Source organism: Neolamprologus multifasciatus, chromosome 10 (assembly GCF_963576455.1).
Source record: "Neolamprologus multifasciatus chromosome 10, fNeoMul1.2, whole genome shotgun sequence".
In the NCBI taxonomy this organism is placed as follows: Eukaryota; Metazoa; Chordata; class Actinopteri; order Cichliformes; family Cichlidae; genus Neolamprologus; species Neolamprologus multifasciatus.
Window position 1 is genome coordinate 31,593,009 of NC_140448.1, and position 18,922 is coordinate 31,611,930.

Genomic DNA, 18,922 nt, shown 5'->3' on the forward strand with positions numbered 1-18,922 from the left:
CCCACAGATCAAACGGAGTCCCGATGAAGCTCAGCAGTCACATGGTTACCTCTGACACGGCACCCAACCTTCATTCAACACCACAAAACTTTATTTAACACGCAGTCAGAGCACGTCTGTCTCTGGAAGGAAGGAAGGAGGGAAGGAAGGATGGAAGGAAGGATGGAAGGAAGGATGGATGTAAGGAAAGAGTGAAAGAAAATGGGGATGAGAGAGAGACAGGGAGGGAGGAAGGAAGGAAGAGGGGATAACAGAAGAAAGGAAGGATGAAAGGATGAATTGAAAAGAAAGGAAGGAAGAAAGGATGGAAGAAAGGATGGAAGAAGGAAGGAAGGAAGGAAGAAAGGATGGAAGAAGGAAGGAAGGAAGGAAGAGGGGATAACAGAAGAAAGGAAGGATGAAAGGATGAATGGAAAAGAAAGGAAAGAAGGAAGAAAGGATGGAAGAAGGAAGGAAGGAAGAAAGGATGAATGGAAAAGAAAGGAAGGAAGGAAGAAAGGATGGAAGAAGGAAGGAAGGAAGAGGGGATAACAGAAGAAAGGAAGGACGAAAGGATGAATGGAAAAGAAAGGAAGGAAGGAAGAAAGGATGGAAGAAAGGATGTAAGAAGGAAGGAAAGAACGAGTGAAAGGTCATGAAGGAGGGATGAAGGAAAGGAAGGAAAGAAAAGGATTGTTCTGTAGAGCGCAGAAGAAGAAGCGGCGGCGTGGAGGACTCACTCTTCTTGAAGCCCAGGTTCGGCACTTTGTGGATCGGCGATCCGTGGCGGTCCATGAAGGCGAACAGCTGATCGAGGAACAGCTGCTCCTCGGGGTGAGGGAGCCAGCCGCCGTCGCAGCCAACCTCCACGCTGCCCATCACGTTCTCCTGAGGGGGAAACACGCAGTGAGGTCATCATTGCACGCCTCAGCACTTCCTGTTATTTTACTCGTCACATTAAAACTGCTCTGCGCCTTTATTTTGGCGGTCAGAAACTGAATCTATTAAACGACTATTTGCTGCGAGGCTCACATGTTCGCGTCTGCAGCACGTCGGGCACTAGAGGGCGCTGTGAGAGGCCGCAGGTCAAACCTCGGAGCAGTTTAAGGATTATAATCCAGCAGCGCTCAGAGACTCGAGGATCCACTTCCTTATGGAGGCTCGTGCTTTTCTTAAACGAACAGCAGACCTGCCTCTGCGTGGGGGCACGAACGCATTCAAAGCACTGACAAAGCGACTGGCTGCACACGTGCGCTGAAACAAAGCAGCTGAAACTGCCCAGACCTGCCTCACAGCAGAGCTCCGAGCGTCTACTAACTCAGAGACCAGGGTCATGTTTTTACATCTCACAGCGCCGCGGTACCAGATCTACTTCCTGAAAGGATTTGATTTCACTTTCAGCAGAGTTTGTATTACAGGAGGATCTGAAGCCTGAAGCAGAGCATCGCCACACGCACCTTCATCCTCTCGATCCACGACTCCGACTGGCTGGAGTTTGGCGAGTCTTTGCTGTCGCGGCCTCTCCTCTTACGAGGTCGTCCTCGCAGACTGAGAGAAGGACATCCTGCAGGAAAAATAAAATAAAGGCGTAAATTTAAAACATCTCCGGAGGCCTTCCTGTGTTTGTTTGAGGCGATCTTTGTGAGGCATTTACAAACTAAAAATCAGAACTAAATAACAGCACATGGCTCAGGTGCAGTGCTCTGCTGTGGGCGGTGGTCTAACGGGGTCACATGACGGAGGTTATCCAGTCTAAAACGGACACGGGATTTATTCATTTAGCTCCGAGCGCAGGGCCACGGCAGATGATCTGATTTTACAAAAGTCGAGCAGACTGTACAAACATGTCAGACACACGAGGAGGCTGGTTTTAACTTCCGATGAGCACTCGAGCTGCTTCTTCACCACAGCAGGTCATCTGCCTCCACCTCACCCCGTCCTCCTCCGTCACACCACCCTCTGCATGTCTCCGAGGTCGTCCCCTCTCCCTCCTCAGTGGATAATCTAACAGGTTGATTTGAAGCCTGATCTGCTCAGTAAGCGTGTTGTTCTTCTAAAGCACTGATGTGGACGAGTTTATCCAACCTTCAAATAACCTGAGAACATCTCACTACAGGCTTTTATAACCAGCCTGCAGACACCAGAGAAAAAGCTCAGGACTGTCCAGCAGGGGGCAGCGTTTCACAGGCAAACAGGAAGCTGTACTGAGGAAGGAAGTGATGCTTTCAGGTCAAAGGGCTTTCAAAAACCAGTTATATGTTTCATCTTACACACAAACGTCACCTTTCAGCAGCAGAAAACATTTATGGGCTCAAATTGTGGTCAAAAATATTTTGTACTTGTAAATCTTTTTTTTGTGTGTGGACCAAAAAACACGTGTGAAACTCTGCACTCAAGTTTCAAGTTTCAAGTTACAAGTACGAATTTTGACCCTATTTTTCTTCCTTTCATCTGATTGGTCAATGTCATGTCAATCACAAATTTAACTGTCCAATCAGAGGACAGATGGGTTTGGCTGTTTGAGGGGCGCTTTTTTTGAACTGCAGGTCCTTGAAGGGTGATACAGTTTGAAGCTGGAGGATCTCTGTGTAAATATCCGACAGCAGTTAGGTCCCCTAACTGTCAGCAGCTGTTGAAAGGATAAAGTTGTATATCAGTGGTTAGAAATACCATTATTACTTTAGGATTAGTTTAACACAAAGTCAGGGCTGACCCGGGACCATTGCTGTGCAGCATAAAGGTCCTTTCACATCGGACGTAGCATGTGCTGCTAATGCTAACTGCTAACTAAAAGCCAAGGATCCAGAATTTGTTGCGCTGGCTGCTGAGCTCTGTGTGCAGCAGCTCTACCTGCACTAGATGCACCTGCTCCTTGTCGTTTCTATCTCGGACTTCATGTCCTCTACAAGAGTTTCATTTTTTTTTATTTTCAAATGTTCAATAAAAACATGTATCGCTAATTCCTAACGAAGAAAGCTTTGTAACCATCCCCACCAGTGAAGACTGTCTCTGGAGGTCCCTGCAGGTAAACCTGTGACACAAAAATCACCAAACTGAGACGACCACAGACTGTTTTCCTTCGTGGTGATGAAGGAAAACGCTGGGCTGGCATGTAAAAGGCCATTTATTCATTTATTATTATTCCCTCAGGACCTGAAGCTCCATAAAGCACCCACCTGTTCTCTGATTGGATTGTCAAATTTGTGATTGACATGGTGGCCAATCAGATGAAAGGAAGAAAAATAGGGTCAAAATTCGTACTTGAAACTTGAGTGCAGAGTTTGATGTAATGTTTTGGTCCACACACAAATCCTGGTTTACAAGTACAAAATATTTATGACCACAACTTGAGCCCGTAAAGATTAATCAGTAATCCAGAACGTGATGTTTCTTATTTTAATGATTTAAATCCATCGCACACAAACGCTGTCAGCACATTTTAATCATCAGCATTTGACACTCACTGAACTGCCAGGAGAAGCCGGAGCTGCTCTCCAGCGTCGGGTGGTTGAAGGTGTCCCTGCAGTACATGACTCGGGTGTTGGGCGTCACCTTGATGCCTCCCAGCGCCAGCAGGTGGGGGTCCTGCAGGGCGGACCCCCTCGCTCCGTCCTGGATGCGCCGCTGCAGCGAGCGGAAGCGGCAGTACTGGGGGTAGCTGATGACTTTGACAGCGTGGTGCTCCGCCGGGCCGTCTGAGGGGAGGAGACACAGGTGGGGTTATTTTTGTTTCGGTGGCTTTAACTCGTTCGCTCCGTTATGCTCTGCAAACACAGCGCTTCCCACTTTCCGTCAGGCCCCGGATTTGTCTCCGGGCTCTGAACGTCTCTGTATACACGACAAACACGAGTATCCCGGTTACTGATTACCGCTGTGCAGGCGCCGGCGGTGTTTGCAAACACCGGGCGGCACTTTTGAGATGTTTAATTTGACGTTTCTGTAGCCGTCACCCTCAAATACATCCGATTTGTTTGGGAAACCACTGAAATTACAAAGAAGGCTAAACTGTGCTGCAGGTAGTCGGCAGCATTCATAAACATGCAAACAGTCCTGCTTCCTTTCTCAGGACTCTGGATTAAAAACCTCCTTTTCAGTGAGCTGACCGGCAGCGCAGCCGACACAGAACAGAAAAACAATGAAAGATAAAGAAGCAGCTTTGCTCCACATAAACCAGCTCGTTCTGCAAAACCCTTTAACCCACTTTACATGTACGCACAGAGATAAACAAGAACCCACCCGGGCTGAGACTCATGGTTAAAATCCCATCAGTGGGAAACGTGCACTCCCTTTCCACAGCACAGGTATTAAACTTGCTAAGAGTTTCCTCACCTGGAGACAGAATCGAGATTTACGTTTGCCGTTTTTTTGGCTCCATGAAAGTACCGACGTCACCAACGTTTCCCTGCTACAGACGCCTGTAATCCTGCTATGAGTCTCGTTCTTCAGTTTAGAACGTGTGAGCATGTGTGTGACCTCCCTCAATCCTTTTTTCTTAAACAGTAATCTGTTACTTTTTCATTTCAGAGCAAATATTAGTTTTATTTTAACCACAAAACTTTCAAATGTAAGTTTAAAGAAATAAGCTGAAGGTTTCTTCACCCAAACCACCAGAGTTCAAATACCAGAGCACATTTAGGCCACAGTGGATATTAGTGCGCGCCATGATGCCATCGCCATCAAGATGCCATCGCCATCAAGATGCCATCGTGATGCCATCGCCATCATGACGCCATCGCCATCATGACGCCATCACCATCGCCATCGTGATGCCATCGTGATGCCATCGCCATCATGACGCCATTGCCATCATGACGCCATCGCCATCATGACGCCATCGTGATGCCATCGCCATCATGACGCCATCGCCATCGTGACGCCATCGTGATGCCATCGCCATCGTGACGCCATCGTGATGCCATCGCCATCGTGACGCCATCGTGACGCCATCGTGACGCCATCGCCATCGTGACGCCATCGCCATCGTGATGCCATCGCCATCGTGACGCCATCGTGATGCCATCGCCATCATGACGCCATCGTGATGCCATCGCCATCATGACGCCATCGCCATCATGACGGCATCACCATCGCCATCGTGACGCCATCGCCATCGTGACGCCATTGCCATCGTGACGCCATCGCCATCGCCATCATGTTCAGGCATCAAGTCCAGGTCCAACCACAGCACCCAGAGAAGTATTTAATCAATATTTACCTAAGAACGTCTTTAATAAGCAAAAGACGTGTCTGCATAAAAACTGGTCACAACATATTCAGTTAAGTTTTACAGCACAAAATCACAATAACAGCTGCCTCAAGGTGCTTTATACTGTGAGGTAAAGACCCTAAAATACTACAAAACCAATCAGACGACCCCTATGAACAAACTCTTGGTGAAGCGGGGAGGAAAAACTCCTTTTAACAGGAAGAAACCTCCAGCATCACCAGGCATTGACAGCCATCTGTATAACATCACACAGATGATCTTTATAATGATAAAATTACTCATGTTCACAGAAAACAGCAGCGGTCCAAGTGTGGAGCCATGAGGAACTCCTACTGATACAGGAAGTAAAGAGCACTGAACATCCTGTTCGCTCTGCTCAGCAAGCTGGAAAGTGAAATTTAATATTTTCAGAATAAGGACTGATAAAGGTTTCTAAAATCATGAAAACATGTTTATATGTACAAATACAATGATCTCTGGGTGGGTGGCCAGTTCTTTATGAGGAAGTGCAGTGGTCCCACTGTGAAGCCCTGAGGAACTCCTCTGGATACAGGAAATACAGAATAGAGACCCAAGAGTTTTCAAAACACATGCAGGCTTTATGAAATCAGGATAAAATGTTTAGATTATTTAGGGCTAATTTATAGTTTTATGCCTTCTCTCTGTGTACGTCTAAATAACCACAGCACTGAATCCATCAGATTAACCATGATTTCAATGATTCTGTTCTTTTAATGCTGCTTTAGCTGCCTCACTGCTGACCTTTCAAAATAAAAGTAGCTCTAACAGGGAGGCTGGAACATGTACAGGAGTGTGACCGGCTGCATTTCCACACCGACAAACTGGCTCTGGTTCACATCTGCAAACATCTGCAGAGAGTCTGAGTTTCTTACTCTCGGTTTTGTCTTTGAGCGGCTCGCTGCTTTTGTCCGTCGTGCCGTTGCTGCCGTCGCCGCTCTGCGGAGGTTTGTGGAGGCCGTTGGTCCCGCACGCCAACGCCTTCAGGCTGCTGCTCCAACCTGCCGGCTGCGCACACGACCATTGCACCAGGTCCTCCACCCGCACCACCATCTTCCTGGACACCGCCAGAACTTCATCCTGATCAGACACAAACAGAAGATTCAGCGCTGAAGTTATCGTCTGCTTCAAACCATTTAACGCTCGACAGGCCGACATCGAGCCGCTGTACTCTGAAGGCACCAAACTTGGATTGAGCATCACCTTAAAAGCAGAAGGTGAGCGTGAGAAAAACAAACCCCATCAGTTTGATTAAAGTGCTGCTTTAAACATCGCTCTACAGCACCTGTCAAACTATCACCTGCCTATTTGTGTTCAAACATGGAGGCAAACAGAGCGCTGACGTGTGCAAATAGAAGAAAACGCCTCGACTGGTTTGTCGCTGGAGTCTTGACTTTTACGTGAGGAGAGTGAGGGAGACGAGACGGAGTCGGCTTAAAGATTTAAAGCAGAGTTTCTAATAAATGAACCAGTTTGAACTAAAAAGGAGAAACCCTTCAAAATGATGAACATCTTTGTGGGCCAATTATTCACCATCACACATAACAACAAACGTTAAGCTTTAATTAAACATTCACAGTTGGCGTTAGATAAAAATCAGCGCGGTGTGGTTGATACGAAGGCGCAGATGCATAATTTCGTAGCAGGCTGTCAACGTGTTTATGTCTGCTGAAAATTTGGACGTTTTAAAGTTTGAGCCTGTGAGGACGGACTCACCGCAGGAGCCTCGAGTGGACATTAGAGGAACTACGGTTTGTTTGTTTTTACCTCAGATAAATGGAGAGGGCAGCTTTAACCCTTTAAAGCCGGTCAGAGCAGCACGCTCTGTTTTGCGTAACTATTTTTAAATCCCAGTAGCTCTGCAACCACGTAAGCTAGCACAATAATTTTTTTTGCATATGAAACCGGAGGAGTTGTACTTACATCTTATGCCATCAGCTTGTCCTCGGTCACAGTTTCCTTCCACATATAGCTTTGCAAAAACTGCATAAAAAGCACTTGCAGCAACAAAAACATAATATTCCAGAAACACGCTTTGCCGATCCGATCAGCTGTTCGTAACACTTCCTACATTGGAATAGACATCAGCGTGAACTATCGCATGTCCGCCATGACCTGCCTGAAACCGGAAGTGACGTCATTTTCGTGGAAATGTCGTTTTTTTTTTTTTTTTTACCATCAGGGCCTCATGAGCCTATACTGGTGTTTTTAAAAGTTATGTTTGACTTTATGACTTTCTGTGTGGTTTCTGGGATGCTTAGGACTCATATTGCACTGCTGGAAATAGTTTATTTTGATGCAAATGCTGCTTTTTTGCAAATTTGCATTATAATATTTATTTTTGTTTTTCCTGCAGTATATAAAAATTGGTGTATTTCAAAAATAAAACTATGAAGACACTCAAAATAAATTTCCTGTGGTGGGAAACTATTTTGTGCAACTTTTTTGTATTTACAGTTTTGAGGGATAAGCCTCTTAAATTTCTCTAACTAGAAATATATGTTAAAAAAACAAAAACGATTTTCAATTTTTTTGTAGTTTATTGCACTTTTTTGCAATTTATGTAATTACTATGCACTTAATGCATACATATTATTAAAATTTAGGCTGTAATGGTTGTATTGATGTATAGCAACTTGAAATGCTCCCAAAAATGGCTCCACAGCATGTAAAAATATAATATAAGCTCTGGCGGATTTGGTTCTATGGTAGGTCTTAAAGGGTTAAGGATGGGTGTACAACCTTTACGAGGTATGTTAGCAGGCAGAGACTCCATGATGTCGTGATGATCGGGAGGGCTGGGGTGATAGAGGGGGTGGCGGGGTAGGGTGAGATGACTCCGTTGGTGGCTTTGCACGTCAGCGGTGACGTTGCCACAGCGTTGTACCACTTCGGTTTTCTCCTGAACGACAGGTGTTGCCACTCAGACAAAATCTCATCTTTTCAAACTGCAACGTCTCCCCTGAATAATCTGTTAATCTCAGAGCTGCCGGACTGAGAAACCATTAAAATGGTGTTAGAAGCCGATACGATGACCCCACAGCGGCGGCGTCCACCAGTGGATGTGAATCTACTCCAGTTAAAGCCGGCTGGGTCTAACTCGTCCGGAACTATCTGTACAAAAACGCACAGCTTCCACTATTCCCATTAAACAGACTCTTTGCATATAATCTTAAACTCGGTTAGAAAGCAACCAGACCTGACCTCATATCTGCTCTCATTTGGTTTTTGCCCATCTCTTCATGTCCCTTCAATACGTTGAACTTCCTGTCAAACTGTCTGTTTAATGATTCCTGTTTTAGTTTTACTTTGTTACATTTTTTATATTTTTTCTCTGTTTTTGATTTTAAAAAAGGCTTTAAGGGGAATTAATTAGTAATTAAATCTTCCAGGATTAACAGACGATATCAGAAGAATAAGAAAAGTCCCCCATGTGCTGCTCTGAGGAGATATCAGCTGAAGCTGAACTGGAGCTGGGCTGTGCTGCCAGGCAATACCAGTTTGGACCACAGGGTGGCGTTGTGGTGAGTGCAAGCTTTTTAAGGTTGTATTTTTAATAATTAAAAAAAAAGTTTAAACACACTGATAAAAACGCTGCTGGCTCACAGGCCTTTCAAAATAAAACTGAGGGACCTCAAAGCTTCCCTAAACCTAACCTACATGTGAAAAAGAGATCAAATGGGTCAAATAATAAAAAAGATGAGCAGGAACAAAAGTGTAAACATCTGCAGCAGGATCAGAGCAGCCATCAGGTCACAACACGGGTGGTGCAAAGACCGTAATGAGATCAGCTACTGCAGCTACTCGCCGGGTCCCTCTGGGTTTGGATGAGACACAGAAGCTTAATTAAAAGCAGACCTGCGATGTTATTTTAACCTCAAATCAAACATTAAACAAACAGCACGTTTCTGCTGATCTGGCTCTCAGATGCGCTGCACTTTATGCAAATGAGGCCAACTGCAGCTCATTTACATATGAAGTCACTGAAGTTTCACTGAATCAAAGAAGCCCACAAACATCCGAGTCACCGATCGTCCAGTCTGCAGCCGCAGAGGCCTCCTCCCCTCCCGGCTCGTCAGCTGTGATCTTGTTGCGTCCTTCAGGCAGAGACAAAAGAGCCCAACCCGCCTCTAAAAAACTCCAGCACCCCTCCCCGCCCCCTGGGCTGCAGCCAGGTGAGAGCTCATTAACACCGCAAAGGAGGAGCTCTGCAGGAGTCATGAATAAACAAAACCCTCGACTGAAAGACGCACCGAGCTTCCACATCTGAAATCACTCGTCCTGCGAGAGGAGACGAGAGTCTGAGAGGCAGGAATTTATTTTTTGTAGTGTAAGAGCCGTGTTACACTTCCTGTTTCCTTATCTAACTCACAACACGTCCTGTGCTGCACCTCAGCTGGTTCAACGAGAACTCGCTCAGCGGATAAAAGCCGCTCTGCTAACGTCAGCATAGATAATGAACACGTGAAGCAGCACGCAAGCGTCACTCCGGCACTTCTGCGTCCGACACCACCAACGAGTCCTGAAGACTCACTGAGACGCAAACCTTCAATGCCCGGCTCCAAACGCTCCTCAGGTCCAAAAATCAGAAACTCGAGGAACCGCTGAGACAATAAAACCATCATCATCATCTCAGTCACGCGGGCCTGGCGACTGGTCAGGGCCGGGTGTCGATTCTGATCTCTGTAATTGATCTGATTCGATTCTGATCATTTATCAGCACGTATGCATATTTTATATCTATGTATAAAAACAAAGCTGACACTTATCAGAGGTGTGAGCGTCACACAGACGACTTCAGGTCAAAGTAACTGAGGATAAAACAAGAAAGACGTGAAGGAGAGAACCTCAAAGAAATAAATGAATAATAAATAAAAAAAGATTCTACAGTAGAACAAAAAAACGGAAGAAAACAAATCATCATATAAACATTACCTGATGCTGCTGAAGTGAAGCCGAGCAAAGTTTGATTTGACAGAGTTCTGCAATTTGGCATCATTTTAAAAAGTTACATTTCTTTGGTATTGAACAGCAGAAATGAGGCTTTTTTTTCTCAGAGGTCATTAAAAAAACAAAACAAAGCACAGCGGCCAACAGCACTGTTCCCAATGGGAGACAGAATACTGGTCCCTGAGTACAGAGAAAGAGAGCTGTGCAGGAAGTGTGAGTTTATCGTGGTGGAAGCAAAACTGTAAACGTGAAGCGAAGTTTTCATCATTTGCTGCTGGTTCAGTGATTTTGGTTGGAGAGCGAGGAAACCTGTCTTTGTGTGTTTATGTCTTTGTGCTGAATCCGTGTACCTGCTCTCATTTCGCGTTTCTGGGAAAATGCATTTATAATAAAAATGGATTCAAGATTTAATGAATCGATTTCACTTTATTCTGAAATCTATTTGAATTGGGAAAATCTATTTTTTTAAACCAACCCCAGTTTGGAACCACGTGAAAACCAGCGGCTGACTGGTTGAGGATGAAACTGGCTGTGATGATGCTGCACCTTCAAAATAAAAGTTTTCTTTGTGAAACGTGTCGGTGGCAGCAGTAAGACAACTTTTACTTTGAAGGCCAACGTCCAGTTTATGTTTGCGCTGCACTTCCACAGTTTCAGTGAGTTGCGAGTATTTGCAGACAAACTGGTGGATTTCATGCAGGCTGTGGTGGAGAAATCACAGGCAGGATGTTGGCGCAGAACCGTGTCCGCACTGTGTTTGACGGCTGGCTGGTGTGACCACATTTACCATTTTCTGTACGGCTCAGGAGAGAAAAGGAAACCTACAGCGATGACGTTTAGGGATTTAAAGGGTTAATGAACTCAGGTTAGGTGCCTAGAGAGCTGTGGTTAGGTCAGAGGTCGGCCACCTGCGGCTCTTCAGGCCCTCAGCTGTAGCTCCCACAGGCTGTGTGAACAAGGAAGACGTGGGAATGTGATTTTGTTTCCCTCATATAGTTTTAAAAACATTGGAAAACTGAATGTAAAATAATTATTACAACGATCACACACCGTCCTGACAGATGAGCAGCACTAACGGCTCTTTCATAGATCAGAAATTCAGCTTTCTGATTAAACTTATCGAGTTAAAGTAAAAATCTCTCATTTTAAAAGCAGCCGGTCCCATAAAAAGCTGTTTTCTGCAAACATCTTCGTCTACGGTGGAATATCCCGGCTGAAAATGTGGAAAATTTGGTTGCAGACGAGTCACAGGATTTACATTTGCGTAATGCATTAGCCTCATTCCCAGAGGTTTCTTTTTATACTGTGGAGGCTGAGCTGCAGCCTGCATGTGAACTGTGTTAATCAAAAACACATCTGACCCTCGCTCTCTCCTCTGACATCTGCTCGTTTTTAATCCAGCACTTGTATGTAACTCGTGCCCTCAGACACCAGCGCGTCATTAAGCTGATCGTGAATATCGGGCCGCGGAGAGCAGATGGAAAATATCGTTAACGTTTGCTCCTGAATGCTCGTTTGTTTCAGCAGCAGAGAAGAAAAAAGTCACATTAAGACTTTTTTATCAGCACGAGGAGACGCCGTCCGAAGGTCAGCCTGCTCGCAGTGTTTGGATTAAAAAGAGAAGGAGGCAGCGTTCCTGCGACAAGGTTACTGATGGATGTTGTTGAAGCATTTCCCAGATTACACGCGGGAACGTTCACTCAGGAATTCTTCTCCGCAGAGACACTGATGGAGACCAAAGATGGAGATTAAAGGGCAATTATTAGAATATTTAATGAAGCCAATTTTACCTTCATACTTCAAATATTTGCAGTTACAGGCCCTCAATTTTTGTTTTTAATTCATATTTTCCAGCGATTCAGGATGTCTGTCCATGATTTTCAAATTAAAGCTCCTCCAGTCGACTATATCAGAAAGTTACAGCAGAGATTTCTATCACATCTGCGACTCAGCCATCGCTTTCCTATCCTCAGTTATGACCACGAGATCATGGCCGAAAGAACGAAATTGTGGATGTAAACAGTGGGAATGAGGTTTTCTTTGATGCGTCGCTGGGCGCCATAAGCTGGCGTCCACCTCCCGAGAGATGCAACTACACGTTGGGTTGACGCCGTCTGCAGCTGTTGCGACTGGCCTGTTCGGTGCCATCGATTCTTCCGGCGCGCTTCCAGCTTTTTTCCACAGCAGTGTTTGAATTTATCCTCGAGAGCATAACGATCATCCCTCAGTGTGAGGATTCAACAGGATGCATTTGATACCAGACGTGAGGGAACGTACGAAGACGTGCAAAAGCGTCAGGGACGTAATTTGGGTGGTTTATGCTGCAGGCTCTGCAAAGACTTCCTGCTGGAGTCTAAGTCACATCGACATGAGCCACTCGAGCTGGTTCGGGTGTCTGACTGCGATGTGTCGTGGTCACGTTCTAGGGGAGCTATTCCAGGTGAACGACCCCGGACTCAATGGAGAGATTAGATCTCCTGTTCGGGTTGGACTCACATAAGCGAGTGTGAGGGAAATATTGATTCCAAATATTGATATTGATCCAGAGGGAATCAGGGCCAGAAGATGAGTCTGGTGTTAAAATGTTGGTAAAAGGACATTTGTCACACAAAGTTTACCCAGAATGCACTTTTTACATTTTCTCTTTGGTGAATTGTCAGAAATCCGATCAAACAAGCTTCTGTTTCTCTGCTGCTGTTTATTTGAAGCGTGACGCTGATCCTCAGACTTTGACTTGGATCAAAGTTAATTTGTTTGCAGCTTAAATGTGTTTTTAAACCTGACGTACACACGTGGATATCTCCTGTCAAGTCATCAGGATTCAAACGTGAGGGAAAGTTGATACATAACGCTACTTTCACAGACAAGGCCACCGAGGAAAAACAGATAAAACAATAAATCAGACACACGGACGCCACAAGGTCGGACGCATAGTTACCCAAAGGCTTCGGCACTCCCGTTCAGACCAGCTCTAAACCTCTGGATCCAAAACAAAGAATAACTGAGGAAAACTCATCCCAGAGTTTGTGAGCCACCACCTCGAGGGCCCGAAGTCCTCGTGTTTTAAAACCGAAGGGATCGATTAGACGAGTGAGTCAATAAAAGCTCTGAGATATACTCTGGTGTACTCTTCACCCCCTGAAAGCCCACCAGGAGGAACCCTTTGTGAGCTGAGCAGCTTCTGACATATTTCAGGCTGCTAACAGAACCAAACGCCTGGGTTTGCGTCTCCGCCCAGGCAGCTACCCTTGGAAAAACCTGGAAACTATTCTAATGGTCATCAAACCACGACTTCGTGGATATATATACACTGAGGGGTCAAAACTCGTCTTTATGGGGAAAGAGCTGAACGTTAAAATTGACTCTGAAGCCAGCAGGAAGCCAATGAAGAGGCTTTGAAACAGGAAGCTGACGCGTAAAAGAGGAACAGCAACAGTCCAAACAAGACAAGATGAACTGTTTGCACCAATTCCACCAATTTCATGTATATATATGAATTTATACATCACTTGTCCCCCTATAAGCACTTGGTTTGTAGCTAAAAGGTCAAATGTTCCTGTTAGAAGCTGGTGGAGAACAAAAACTGGCATTTTTTGGCACCACAGTCTGGTGTGAGCCGGACACAGAGATGAAGCACAATAAAACGAGCTAAGGAAGCTGATAAAGACCAAAAACAATGAGAAAGTAAAAGCTGGATTTGGCAGGAGAGCAAGTTTAAATCCATAAATAAGAACACGGCTGTCACAGCCTTAAGCATCATCAGTAGCTTCGGGCCGCGGCGGCGCTGTGGGGATACACCTGCACTTCACACAAACAAACTGACAGGGAGGTGACTCACCTCTCCGTGCTCCCTGGTCCGGCCCTTCGGCGTGTCCTCAGGCAGGAAGTAGAGTCTGGCGCTGGCCAGCAGGTGGCGCCGGGTCTGGTCCTCCCACAGTAAGGTCACCTGATGCACACGAACGACGTTTATTTTTCAATCGTTCTGACTGATTTATTACATTTACAGCCTCCACACAGAAGCCTAAAAACCACGACTGCCTTCGAGCCGAGTCGCTGATACCGAGGCCCTAAACGTTAAACAGTCTGTCCACCATCAGCTTTATCGATTATCACAGCAGAGCCTTTGAATTTGAGCCTTTCACACCTCAACTGTGCACCTGCGGGAACGCTTTGTCCCGGCACAGGCGGCAGACAACATTACGCGAGCGTGCACGGAGCTGAAGCGCTCCACGGCGTGCAGAGTCACGCAGGGGAGGAGCACACAGACACATGAAGCCCCCAACATGAGTCAGAAAAACAGAAAACATTTATTTAAGACCTGAACATAAATAAAACTGCACACAGCCTTTTCTAGGAAAGCGAAACCAAAAATCTTCACATTTTACGAATGACTTCATCGCACAGAGACGAGCTTCCTGGATCGACCCTGCAGCCTCCCAGTGGCCCATTCCCCCTCCCAGCATGCTGCTGGTGTGCAGCCAGCTCTGGGTTCGTGTCCCTGCTGAAGCTGCCCTCGTCTCAACAGGTTTCAGATTTACTGAGCTTTTGCTGAAATTATACAACATACTCACGCTTTTATTAACAAGCAATAATAAAATAAACTGATAATTTGCTTTGTCACATGTGGTGCTCAAAGTAAAGCTCTTCTCTGATACTTCCATTAGAAGCTGGCGGAGACCAAAAACAGAGGAGACGCTGAAACTGGGCGAAGGTTCACCATGAAAACCAGAAGACAGATTAAAGGCGAGTTTATTTTCTTTTAAGGTGTCGAGTTGAAACCTGAGGCTTAAACCACAGAGAAAAATGCTAATGAGCATGTGCAGAAGCTCTTAAAACCTTTGACTATGCATCTCTCCTAACCATCAAAGCTGACTGGTTTAATGTGCCAACTTCACTTTGGATTAAGAGCAACAGAATGAAAAGTAAGCAGCAGGTTCTCCATTTAAAGCTCTGAGCTCCACTGTTCACGAGGGGCTGCCAATCATAAGTGACCTGGCTCAAAGGGGGAGGAGCTCAAACGGCTTGTTTCACGCTGGCAGCTCGAGTGACCGATACGGCCTCAGTATGTAAAAAGCCTTCGTTAGCTTCCATCAATACCATCAGCCTAAATACGAAGTAATCTCATTACATGAGTCCTCGCCGGCTCAGCCCACGACCTAAATTGACTAAATTTAGCGTCGCCGTGGGACTCAATAAAACGCCTACGTAAGGCAGGAAGCAGGATGGCGACACATTTAAGGCTCGATCTGCAGCGTTGGCGCGGTTTACTCATCGTGGTCGGCCCGACTCAGTGATGTCACACACATGCATTATGGGAAGTGTAGGACCTCAGAGGTAAAGCTCATCTACAGAAGGTTACAGTTCACATTATTAGGGCGTGGCCACCTGGCTGACGTCCTCATCTCAGACTAACATTAAGCAGCTGTAACATCCTTCTCTGTGCTCACGTTAAGGACCGACGCTCAAAACACCAAAAAAGTCAAACTTTTCTTGTTTTTGTTCCAAAGCGAGTTTTAAAAATTTCTCCTCTGAGCTCAACACAGAAACAGCTAAGATATCCCTGTTTCTGGCTGCTGATTGGCTGTCTGGGGAGCAACAGCGGGACAGCCGAGTTTTCCCACAGCCTTCATATCTGCCGTCCTTATATGAAGGCTTAGTGGCTGCGATGCTAAATGCTAACATTCATATTTATATAAACTGGCAGGTGCCTCAGAGACACGTTCTGCTCGGGTCCAGCTCAGTTTTAGCTCCTCCCCTTGTTTAGAGTCTTCTTCTGCCCCACGCCTCTCAACGTCCACCCTCAGGACACGGTCCAGTTTCCCTCCAGAAACCCAAACGGCGAGCTCAGGAGACATTTTCAGTCTCGGTGAAGCTTTCTCACCTCGGCGATGCACACAGGGTCCTGCGGTCCACAGCGGATGAAGTAAAACTCGCCGAGTTTCCACACCTGGACGGGCCCGTCGGGCTGAGCTCGGCTGCTAACCGACTTGTAGAAGGCGTAACTGCCTCGCTGGCAGGAGGGAGCACCCGACCACTGAGAGAGACAGACAACAGAGTTACAGCCTGAACCTCACCCCACAGGAGAGTTACATCACAATCATTCATGTAAACACAACAATCGAATAACAGTCAAAGAAAAAACATTTTTGTTTTTACAGGTAAGAAAAGGTGAGTTCACGTTTGAAAATGTAAAATGTGTTTATGAAAACAATTTATTGACATGAAAGAAAGAAGGATGAGAAAACATGACGACGAACGACACGGTTTCACTGTTTCACATTTATCAGCCCATCAAAATTCAAACTGAAAATCTTTTGTGTGAAGTTGATCCCGTCCTCTCAGGGACACTTCCTGTAACATCACACTGAAGTGTTTTAACAAAGAAGCCATTTAAATGCATCACAGGCTGCTTCATAAAACCAAACAGATCTGAGAAAACTTTAAAATCAGCTGACTCCTCACAATCAGCTGATTTTATCCCTGGACATTAACGTCACTATATTTCATGAATTTCTACCTTTGCACAATAAAAATGTTCAGAGTTACGGGACGTTGACGTGTTAGACGTTAACCGCTGAACACAAGCTAAAGGTAAAATCTGCTCTGAGCGTAACAGGATCTGTCGGAGGAAGCAGTTTAACGTCCGTCTGAAATAAGCTTTGGTGTCCTGGATGTTTGAGCTGTTCAAGTGCATTCTGGGTAAAATCTAAAGGCTCATATGACCGTGTGGTTAGAAACCAGGCTCATCTTCCTACTGTGCAGCCGTCTCTGGTGGTCCTGCAGGTTAAACTGGGTTAAACAATCACCGAGGCTACAAACCGGCCCGAATGACACACTGCTGCCCTCCTGGTCTAAAAACCACAATCTTCAGACCTTATTCCTATTTTTTAAAATAACTTCAGACCCATAAACACATCGAGGCTCTTTGAAGTCAATAAATGCTGCAACAATTCACAGACCTAATATTAGACTTGCCCGATACCTCAGTGATGGAGTCAAAGGAAACAGCTCAGAGTCTCCCCACATGTTCAAGGGTTTGTAAACTCTGCACACCTCTGACATCGACACTGATCATCTTTTCCCGCGTGGAAACGCCACTCAGAGACGACACTGTCGACGCGTTAAACACCTCTGAGTGACGGAAACGTTCAAAGTTTGATTTAAAATGCCAGAAACTCGCTGACACATTGAAAACACACAAACGGCGGCCGGAGCAGCGTTTTCCTGCGGTTTTACTTTCTCTTTCACCTGCGGCAGCACGAAGGACACGTTTAGGAGGAAGCCACCATAAATCTGCTGTAGTTAATCATTCAGCCTGCTGCGTTACTCCAAACTGTTCCTGCGAGCGGCTGCAGCCATGTGACCAAGTCGTACTCAAAGGTGTGAATCTGACCGGAGCCAAAATAAAAACTCTGAGCTCAACAACTTGAGCTCAGCAATGTTGATCTGCTCTAACACGAGAGGCTTTGCATGAGCCGGTTTGAAATAATCCTCCTTTGTCTTATACTGAGCCTTGTTCATGTACTGTCCTGAAAGAAGCCGCTTAAGCTTCTGCTTCTCTTTTAACCTTCCTGTTGTTCGGGTCAAATCTTACTGGCTACCCCTCGTAAAAAAGGAGGGGGCGGGGCCAGAGAACTTCTAAATACTTACAAACACCTAATCTCTGCACTTCCTGTTTTGAAAACTTTGCAAACAGAAAGAACAAGGGCTCAGTTTCTAGCATTTTTTAGCTCTGTATGATGTCACAGAGACAGGAAGTCCCTCATTTGGTCGTCTCAGGATCTCAGCTGTAGAGCATCAAAGTCAATTCTGTGTGATAAACTGTTTTATTCTGGAAATCTATGTGGTAGAAGTGTCTGAGAAAATAGATCAAGTTAAATAAATAAATATATTCTTGATTTTAGGCAAGTGTCCTTGGAATATACAGGATGTCACAGCAGCCGCCATTTTGATTTGGGGCAGGAAGCCGGCAGCTGTGGAGGATTTCAGTTACCTGAACCAACAAAACCAGCACACTGAACTTTCTGTTGGGCTTTAACTGCACACACAGTCATCCTTGTAAAGAAGCGCCGCTCACCAAGGATGTGAATCTTTACCTGACCGATCAGCGCTCGTTAGCGCTCGTTAGCGCTCGTTAGCACTCGTTAGCGCTCGTTAGCACTGGTGAAAGGACAGAAGTGCAGACTTTTCCCAGTTCAGACACATTATCAGTTATATGATATTTAAATGGTAAACGGCCTGTATTTATATAGCGCTTTACTTAGTCCCTAAGGACCTCAAAGGGCTTTACACATCCAGTCATCCACCTATAGAGATTGAAAATGTGACGTCATTCAAGGGTAAAACTGCAAAGAATTCTGGGAACTCGTGGCAAGAGGTACTAGCGCACGCAGGCTTTCAATTGAAATCAGTTACACAGCGATAAAAAGAAACACAAAAAACTGTCAAGAAGCTGTTGTGTTATTAACTGCAATAGCCGGTCGCATGACAGCCACGGGAAGCCGATGGGTAAAGAGATCGTTGTTATCAGATTACGTCGTTGAAGAGAAATTGTTTCAGCTATGTTTCCGAAGTAAAAAGAGGCGACGGATGGCCTGGATTGCAGCCATTCAAAGACCAAATATAACGTCCCAGAACATCCAGCTCACAGGTTAGTCTGCTCCAAGCATTTCCACAAAGGTCAGTGTTTTGTTGTAGTTAATACGTCATTTTTCATAACATAATTGGTGATATAGGTTACAAGCAAGT

At 45.5% G+C, this 18,922-nt stretch overlaps 1 protein-coding gene and 1 long non-coding RNA gene across 2 annotated transcripts in view; both read right to left on the bottom strand.

Annotated features, from left to right (window-relative positions):
- Positions 1-18,922, bottom strand: part of LOC146510504 (uncharacterized) — a 47,454-nt gene that overhangs the window by 11,042 nt on the left and 17,490 nt on the right. The window contains exons 2-7 of the mRNA XM_085175663.1: positions 16,056-16,208; positions 14,013-14,120; positions 6,100-6,304; positions 3,444-3,674; positions 1,437-1,543; positions 720-867 (exon numbers count right to left, since the gene is read on the bottom strand). Of these exons, the coding sequence (XP_085031789.1) occupies positions 720-867; positions 1,437-1,543; positions 3,444-3,674; positions 6,100-6,304; positions 14,013-14,120; positions 16,056-16,208 (952 nt within the window). The remainder of the gene's footprint in view (positions 1-719; positions 868-1,436; positions 1,544-3,443; positions 3,675-6,099; positions 6,305-14,012; positions 14,121-16,055; positions 16,209-18,922) is intronic.
- Positions 3,720-6,092, bottom strand: LOC146510505 (uncharacterized). Its single transcript, XR_014876565.1, has 2 exons — positions 4,453-6,092; positions 3,720-4,303 (listed from the first exon to the last, which is right to left on the bottom strand). It is a non-coding gene; the product is annotated as an uncharacterized LOC146510505 (long non-coding RNA).